The 8,457-nt window shown below is 49.0% G+C and overlaps 1 protein-coding gene across 1 annotated transcript in view; it reads left to right on the plus strand.

The window, feature by feature from the left end:
- Ubac1 (UBA domain containing 1) overlaps window positions 1–8,457 on the plus strand; it is a 31,274-nt gene that overhangs the window by 13,856 nt on the left and 8,961 nt on the right. Inside the window, exons 4-9 of the mRNA XM_004654087.2 lie at window positions 931–1,038; window positions 2,555–2,657; window positions 2,953–3,061; window positions 3,629–3,848; window positions 4,747–4,833; window positions 6,633–6,771. Coding sequence (XP_004654144.2) covers window positions 931–1,038; window positions 2,555–2,657; window positions 2,953–3,061; window positions 3,629–3,848; window positions 4,747–4,833; window positions 6,633–6,771 — 766 coding nt within the window. The remainder of the gene's footprint in view (window positions 1–930; window positions 1,039–2,554; window positions 2,658–2,952; window positions 3,062–3,628; window positions 3,849–4,746; window positions 4,834–6,632; window positions 6,772–8,457) is intronic.

An 8,457-nucleotide genomic window follows, 5' to 3' on the forward strand; every position in this document is an offset into this window, starting at 1 on the left:
TCTCTTCTTTTGTTTTTTTGTCATTTATTGTGAAAACTTTTCTTACACCCTCAGCTGTCCTTAACTCTCAGTGGCCTTTAGCTTTCTGGCGCACTGTGCTTGGATGGCCAGCAGCTAGGCTTACTGTGGGGCCGAGGCACGTCTGTCTTGTCTCTTTCCCACCCTGCAGCCCCATCTGTCCTGCCAGTGTGCTGATGTGAAGAGCTGGAGCTGGGTCTCCTGACCCTCTTCCCTCCTTCCTTTGCTGGCCTGTAGTTCCCCACTCTGGACCCTCAGGTTCCATTTCTCTGGGCAGCTGCTAGCCAAGGCCAGTGCAGGAGGAGTGTCTCTCTGTCTCCCAGAGTTTGTGCCTGCCTTCTGTGGTACTGGTGTCCTCTGTCTCTATGAGGGTTGGTGTGACCTTTGTCCTGGTGGGTTCTGCAGGTACTTGACATTAACCTGTCACTGTCCCTCCCTGTGTCTTCTGTGCTTTCTGTTGTCCTGGAGTCTGCTCTGGCCTCTGCCTATTTGTTTTTTTCTCTCCTGTCCCCGTACTCAGTCTCTGCTGTTCTTGTCCTTCACTTGTGCTCATGAAGCCCCAGAAGGTGCGCAGGCAGCATGCATTGGCCCTCTAGGCCCCATGGCAGGTGCTTCCTCTGGAAGTCTCTCTCCCAGCCCACTGGAGCCCCGCAGGACTGTTGCTCTGTGCCACGGTTCCCTCAGAAGGTCCTCATTACATGATTTATAGCAGGCAGGATCATGCCCTGAGTGTCTTGTTGGGCTTTTGCTTCTGAGGCTGTGCACAGAGTTTTTCCAGAATCCTCCCTGTCCAGGGGAACACGGTTACAGTTGGAAGGCTACTGCTTTTTCCCCAGCCAAGGCGTGTTCAGTTTTGTAGTCTTGCCCCTTGTGTTCCTGTGTTCCTTGCTGACTTAGTCACTTTCTTTGCAGAAGAAACAGGAGCAAAAGGCTCCAGACAAAGATGCCATCCTCCGGGCAACAGCCAACCTGCCTGCCTGCAGCACAGATAGAGCCGCCGTCCAGACTACTATGCGAGATGTGAGTTCCTGCCCGGCATAGGGTTGGGGCATGCTGAATACTTGGAGGATGGCAGAGAGGCTTTGTGAATGCACTTGGGGCTGTGTGATGACTGGTACATGCCTGTGGTCCTAGCAGCGTGGGAACCTGAAGCAGGAGGATGGCTTGAGCCAGGGGTTTGAGGCCATCTTGGGTACCGTATTAAGATCTTGTCTCCAAACAAAACAGGATCAGGAGTGGAATATTCAGGGCTTCTCTGCTCCTTTTGCACATGTTCACAAATGGACAAATTTTTGAAAGTATGAAATTTAAAAAACGTTTGAGCACAGAACTGGGCTAGTAAGTAGATGGCTGTGGGCAAGTGAGGGCATGGTGAATTCAGGTTTGATGGAAGAGTCTCATCTACATGTTATTTTGGACAGGAAAGTGCTAAGTTAGAAGACAAATGGGCACCATGCTCTCATGGGCAGGCTCAGGATAAATTATGCTTGGATGTAAAGGAATAGGTGAGAGGCCAGCTTTAGACTTCATGATTTTGGCTCTGCTAGGAGCCAGATTTCTCTTGAGGTCGCTTTGGAGAGTTTCATGTTGATCAGGGCATCTTATTTCTGTGCATTGGCTGACACATCTCTCCCTGATCGCTATGTGTCTCGCCCTGTACGGGTTCTCAGGAAGGCTTAGGCTTGTGGCGGGAGAGGTGCTTGTCCCCCAACTCCGGGCCCTGTACCTGGCAGGGAGCTGGTGCGGGGAAGGTGTCTGATCACATTGTGCTTTCTTGTTGGCACTGCCACCAATTTGTGATCAGGGCCCTCCTGGCAGTACACTGGCTTTTTCTTTGAAGGCCAGAGAGGGGCTTGAGTTTCCATAGCCCCAGCTGGCCAGACGCCCTCCTCATTGGCCATAGGCTGAGCACCATTCTTGGCTCGGGGATCACCTGAGGTAGCTCTGACCACGTGCTGGCTGCAAAGCCCCTTCTCTAGCCCATCTACACGGAGCCCGCCCTTCCTGCTCTAGTGCTGCTGAGGAGCCTGCTATTCCTAGCTGGTCTCGACTCTGTTGAAGGAAGGCAGTGCCCTCACAGTTTTAGAGGGCTAGGTCAGGGGTGGGGTACAGATCCAACAATGTTTGCTGTCTATTCAGAGAAAAAAAAAAAAACTTCCTTTTCTTCTTCTGCTTAAAAATATTTTTTATTATTTGCAAGGAGAGAGAAAAAGAATGAATATGAATGAGTGTACCAGGGCCTAGTACCATTGCAAATGAACTTGTGCCACTCTGTTCATCTGCCTTTATGTAGGTGCTGGGGCACCAAATCCAGGTTGTTAGGCTTTGTACACAAAGAAAGTGCCTTTAGCCTCCGAGCCATCTTTCCAGTCCCTGCTTTTTTTTTTTTTTTTTTTTTTTTTAGATAAGAGTTTCACTGTATAACCCAGGCTGGTCTCAAGCTTCCAGTGATCCTCCTGCCTCTACCTCCCAAGGGTTGGGATTACAGGTGTGTGCCACCATGCCTGACATTATCACTTTCACTGTTCCACTGCAGTTCCAGACAGAACTCCGGAAAATCTTGGTGTCTCTCATTGAGGTGGCCCAGAAGCTGTTAGCCCTGAACCCTGACGCAGTTGAATTGTTTAAGAAGGCAAATGGTATGAGCTGAGCCCAGACTGCTTTCCCACCAGCTCTTTGCCCATGCCTTGTGGGGCGTGTCCCCAGACCTCACATCAAAACTAGGAGTTCACAGTACTCTGTTCTGCTTTCAGCAGACATGGGGCTTATGGCCTGCTGTGCCATCATTCCTTTTGTATGTGGGAGAGCTGGGGTTAGGGCTCAGGTTTTCTGAGGCTTCAGTAATTCTAGAAACGTTGAGTACACAGATGAGACTGTGGTCCTCAGAGAAGCTTGGGCTCAGGAAGCTCCCTTATAGCAAATCTCTCTCCTCAGCTATGCTGGATGAAGATGAGGATGAGCGGGTGGACGAGGCTGCCCTGCGGCAGCTCACAGAGATGGGCTTTCCCGAAAGCAGAGCTTCAAAGGCCCTTCGGCTCAACCAGTATGTGGTGCTGGCTTCCCTCCTCTCCCCCTCCTTTCCCTCTGCTTAGCAGGACGAGTGGCTCAGTCTGCAGATATGTGTGCTGTGCTGTTCATTAGGAGAGCTGGGAGTCACACACTGCTCCTCCAGGGAGCTGTGTGTATGTGTGTGTGATGCCATGCCTGCATCATTTTATATCCAGCTTTACATGGGTGTTGGGGAATCAAATTTGGGCCGAAAGACTTTGCAGGCAAGCACCTTTAACCACCGAGCCATCTCCCCTGCCCTGGGTACTCTGGTATACTTCTTGAGCTCACGTTTTCATTTACTTGCTCAGGTCCCTCATGAAGACCAGACCAGGGGTGGTTAGGGGATGTGCCCTTTGTGCTGTGTGCCCTGTGCCCCTTGTGGTTTTGGTGCATCTGTGCTTGTCCTGGGTCTTGAGGCAAAGGCTTTTTGGAGGTTCCAATTCAAAAGGGTCACCTGCTGCTGCTGGCACATCTTCCAAAAGGGCAGATCTCTTTTCAGGGTGGGAAAGGCCCTATCACCTGCTTGGGAGAGCTGAGAAGAGTCCTTTGTACCTTTCAGCATGTCGGTGCCTCAGGCCATGGAGTGGTTAATTGAGCATGCAGAAGACCCAACCATTGACACACCTCTTCCAGGCCAGGTCCCACCCAGGGCAGGTGCTGCAACTGATGCCCCTGAGGCTGCTGTGGGGACTAGTGCTGGTGAGGAGGAGGCCCGCGATGAACTGACGGAGATCTTCAAGAAAATCCGCAGGAAAAGGGAATTCCGCGCTGATGCAAGGGTACGCTGGGCCTCAAGGGATAGAGTTGGCTTCTTGGCTTATAGTTATGTTGGACAAGGAGGCTAGGTACTTGGAATTGGGATGGTAGGTTCTAGGCAGACCTAGTTCCCAAGCTCATAGAAGTTGTCCTTGCTTGAGTCCAGGTTGCTTCTTTCTGTTCAACTAATAGATACATGCCATCCCCTGAAAAGCTCAGTGTGAAGTTTCCATCTGAACTGCCAGTGTGGGCTAACTGTACCTGTGAATGCAGTCATTGGGCTGGGTGGGACATTATGTCGGGTGGTGGGTTAGTGTGGGAGTGGGCCAGGCTGACCGGTCACTGGGTATGCACATAGGACAATGGGATAAGTGACTATCTCCTCCAGCTGCCACAGTACATTTTCCAGTCTCTCGTCTGCACCTCCTGTTGATATGGTGATACTCCTTTTTCTTTCTTCACTCTCCTGTTTTTGCTGGGGTTTGCTCAGGTTACAGAGTATGGGTTTAGGGCTCTCATGCTGCCTGCCCTGCAGATTCTCTCCTATGATCTAAATTGTTTTCTCAGGGCCTCACCTGTGCTGTGTGTGTACTGTGGGAATACCATGTGGTCAGGTTGCAGGTGTCCACTCACTGATCAGTAGTGTTTGCTTCTGCAGGGCTGTGCAAAACTGTCAGCCAAGGCGCTGTGTGCTCCTGCAGTACCAACTACACTGTGAGGTTCTGGCCTGTCTGCATGGGCCACAGAGACCAGGGCATTGCGTGTCTTGTCCTGGCTTGAAGCAAGGGTCCCAGCGTCCTTTCCTGCCTCACCTGGGCCGAGGGCCCCTCACTGTTCACACTGACGCCTGTCATGATGCCGCAACTGAGGGGAGCTGGGCGCTCGCAGCAGTGGCTCTGACTGGCTGTGGTTCTTGTCTAGGCTGTCGTCTCATTGATGGAGATGGGCTTTGATGAGAAGGAAGTGATTGATGCCCTCCGCGTGAACAACAACCAGCAGAATGCCGCTGTGAGTATGGAGCAGATCTCACGGAGTCTGCAGTGTCCGCTTACCTGACGTGTCACGCGTCAGGACCGCCCTGTGGGTCACACTCCCACACAGTTGGCTTTTTAAGTGAAATGCTAGGAAAGATGGCTCAGATACTGAGAAGTTTATTTAAAAGCAATCTTTCATCATGTCTTTCCTGTGGGTAATTAATTTTATTAGCAGACTGTTAAGATTGAGTCCTGGGCTGTGACAGATGTTCTGTGCGGGGTCCTGTAGGGGACACTGGTGGGCACGTGGTCTCCTCACTGGTAGATGGAGTGGAGGTGACGATCCACATTCTCTAGCTTCTTTGGCTGTAGAGAGATGTCATGTTGGGGTTCCCTCAAATAAAGCCACATTTTGTGGGGGAGGGTGTTGTGACCAGGGCCATAGTAGTTGTCAAGTTGAACTACAGTACTAGGTTTGCTAAGAAAGCCATACTGGGAGGGGGACATGTGTCTCTCTTTATGAGTATAATGCCATTTTCATCCTACCAGGGCCCAGGCCCATTCTCTTCAGCAAGGAATCACTGTTACACCTCCAATGCCATGGCAGTTGACATGGTAACAACATAATAAGAGCAAAAAGCGCCTTTGCCCAGGCAATTCTTAAAAAATCTCCAATCAATTCTGTAAAAGACACAAGTACCCCTCCCTTTTTATTGGCTGTCCCTCTCTTTTACTTTATTTACTATGTATCTATAGCTTCCTGTCCCAAAGATTGAAAAGCTGATTTGTGAATTTATCTCTCATTATATTCTTGGACAAGAATAATAATCTCCCATACTGTTCTAAAATAAATAAGTAAAAAACAGAGGGCTGGGGCTGGAGAGAACCACAAGCCAGTCAGTGCCACGGCTGCGAGCATCAGCGTTTGCTGTGCGCCCAGCTTCCCTCGGTTGTAGCATCATGACAGGGCTGGGGGCTGGTTTAGTGGTTAAGCTCTTGCCTGTGAAGCCTAAGGACCCCTGGTTAAAGGCTCTATTCCCCAGGACCCATGTAAGCCAGATGCACAAGGTGGCACATGCATCTGGAGTTCATCTGCAGTAGCTGGAGGCCCTGGCATGCCCACATTCTCTCTCTCTCTTTCTCTTGCGCTCTCTGCCTCTTTGTCTGTCTGTCACTCTCAAATAACTTAACTAAATAAATAAAATAAATAAAAAAGAGGGCTGGAGAGATGGCTTAGCCTAAGGACCCTCCCTCCACCTTGGTGTTTTTTTTTTTTGTTTTTTGGTTTTCTGAGGTAGGGTCTCCCTCTAGCCCATAATGACCTGGAATTCACTATGTAGTCTCAGGGTGGCCTCAAACTCACCGTGATCCTCCTACCTCTGCCTCCCCAGTGCTGGGATTAAAGGCATGAACCACCACATCTGGCCTAAGGATCCATTTTTGACTCTGTACCAGGTACACAAGAATGAGGCAAATGTAAGGTCACACATGCTCACTAGGTGGTACGGATGTCTGGAGTTCAGTTACAGTATCTGAGGCCTTGGTGCACAATTCTCTCCCTCTTTGTCTCTCTCGCTTGCACTCTCTAAAATAGTTTTTTTTTTTTTTTTTTAAAGAAAAGAAAGAGCCAGATTGGTGTTTATTTCTCTCTGCAGCCTGGGCAAATATGCATGGTACTGAATATGCCATGGGCTAGTTGGTGTCAGGGTCTGTTCCAGGCAGAACAGCCCTGAGATCTCACGTGGAAGCACAGAAAGGGACAGGATGTGCCTCAGTACCTGATGTCATTGGTGTCTCTAGAAGGAACTAACCACTGCTTTGATATTCTTGCAGTGTGAGTGGCTGCTGGGAGACCGGAAGCCATCCCCCGAGGAGCTGGACCAGGGCATCGACCCCAATAGCCCTCTCTTTCAGGCCATTCTGGACAACCCCGTGGTGCAGCTAGGTCTGACCAACCCTAAGACATTGCTAGGTATGTGTACCTCCTTTAGACTAGCTCTGGTGAGGGACACAGGGTTGTACATAGGTGCTACTGAGATGGATTGAGGATAACTATACCATGGAGGTGGGTTCCCACAAGATACTTCTGCTTAAGCTGCTGAAGGGCCTGGGAGTTAGGTTCTACCTATGGTGGGATGGATCCCCTACAGGGGTGGCTTGAGAAGAGCAGGGCAGTGGCCTGCATAGGAGTAGGCAGAAGAGAACGTATGGTTTGAATTTTGTTTATTATTTGTTAGGGACTTCTTTGATAAATTATTTCTATTGACACATGTTTATATATAAAGAAGTATATAATGTTTGTTTATATATAAAGAAGTATATAATGTTTGTTACTTTAAATTATACACACACACACACACACACACATTAGTATTTTTTTTAATATTTTTTATTTATTTATTTGAGAGCGACAGACACAGAGGAAAGACAGATAGAGGGAGAGAGAGAATGGGCGTGCCAGGGCTTCCAGCCTCTGCAAATGAACTCCAGACACGTGTGCCCCTTTGTGCATCTGGCTAACATGGGACCTGGGGAACCGAGCCTCGAACCGGGGTCCTTAGGCTTCACAGGCAAGCGCTTAACCGCTAAGCCATCTCTCCAGCCCCACACATTAGTATTTTTATTTATTTGTTTGCAAGCAGAGAGAGAGAGAAGAGAGACAGAGAAAGTAGGCACACCAGGGCCCCCAACTGCTGCAAATGAACTCCAGATACATGTGCCACTATGTGCATCTGGATTACATGGGTACTGGGAAATTGAACACGGGTTGTTGGGCTTTGCAGGCATGTTCCTTAACCATGAAGCAATCTCTCCAGCCCATATTTGTTACTTTTAAGAGTAATAAGCCCAGCGTAGTGGCATACATGTAATCCTAGCACTCCTGAGGCAAAGGGTAGAATTCCTGTGGATTCAAGGCTACCCTGAAACTACAAAGTGAATTCCATGACAGCTAAAACAGTAGAGGACCCTGGCAGCATACCTTTAGTCCCAGCACTCAGGAGGCAGATGCAGGAGAATCTCTGTGAGTTTGAGGTCAGCCCTAGACTACATAGTGAATGCCAGGTCAGCTTGGTCTAGAGCAAGACCTTACCTTGAAAAAGCAAACACCAAAACAAAACAGTAGGGAGCTGGAGAGATAGTTCAGTGGTTAAGTCGCTTTCCTGCAAAGCCTAATGACCTGGGTTTGATTCTGTAGTATCCATGTAAAGCCAGATACACAAAGAGGCATATACAATCTGGAGTTTGTTTGCAGTGGTTGGAGGCCCTGGTGGGCCCATTCTGTCTATCTCTCTCTGCTTGCAAATAAGTAAATAAAAATATTATAAACAAAAATAGTATAGCCAGCCAGATGTACCATTCATTTAAAGCAGTACAGCCAGCCACATGTATCATTTATATAAAACAATATAATCAGCCTTGTTTATCTTTCATTTAAAAGTAGTATAGCAGCAGCTGGACATGGCAGTGCACACCTTTAATCCCAGTACTTGGGAGGCAGAGGTGGTAGGATCACCGTGAGTTCAAGACCACCCTAGACTACACAGTGAATTCCAGGTCAGCCTGGGCTAGAGTGAGACCCTGCCTCGAAAAACAAACAAACAAAAGTATTATAGTGGCACTAAGGATATGGTTCAGTGGTTAAAGGTGCTTGCTTGCA

This window comes from Jaculus jaculus, chromosome 1, assembly GCF_020740685.1.
Source record: "Jaculus jaculus isolate mJacJac1 chromosome 1, mJacJac1.mat.Y.cur, whole genome shotgun sequence".
In the NCBI taxonomy this organism is placed as follows: Eukaryota; Metazoa; Chordata; class Mammalia; order Rodentia; family Dipodidae; genus Jaculus; species Jaculus jaculus.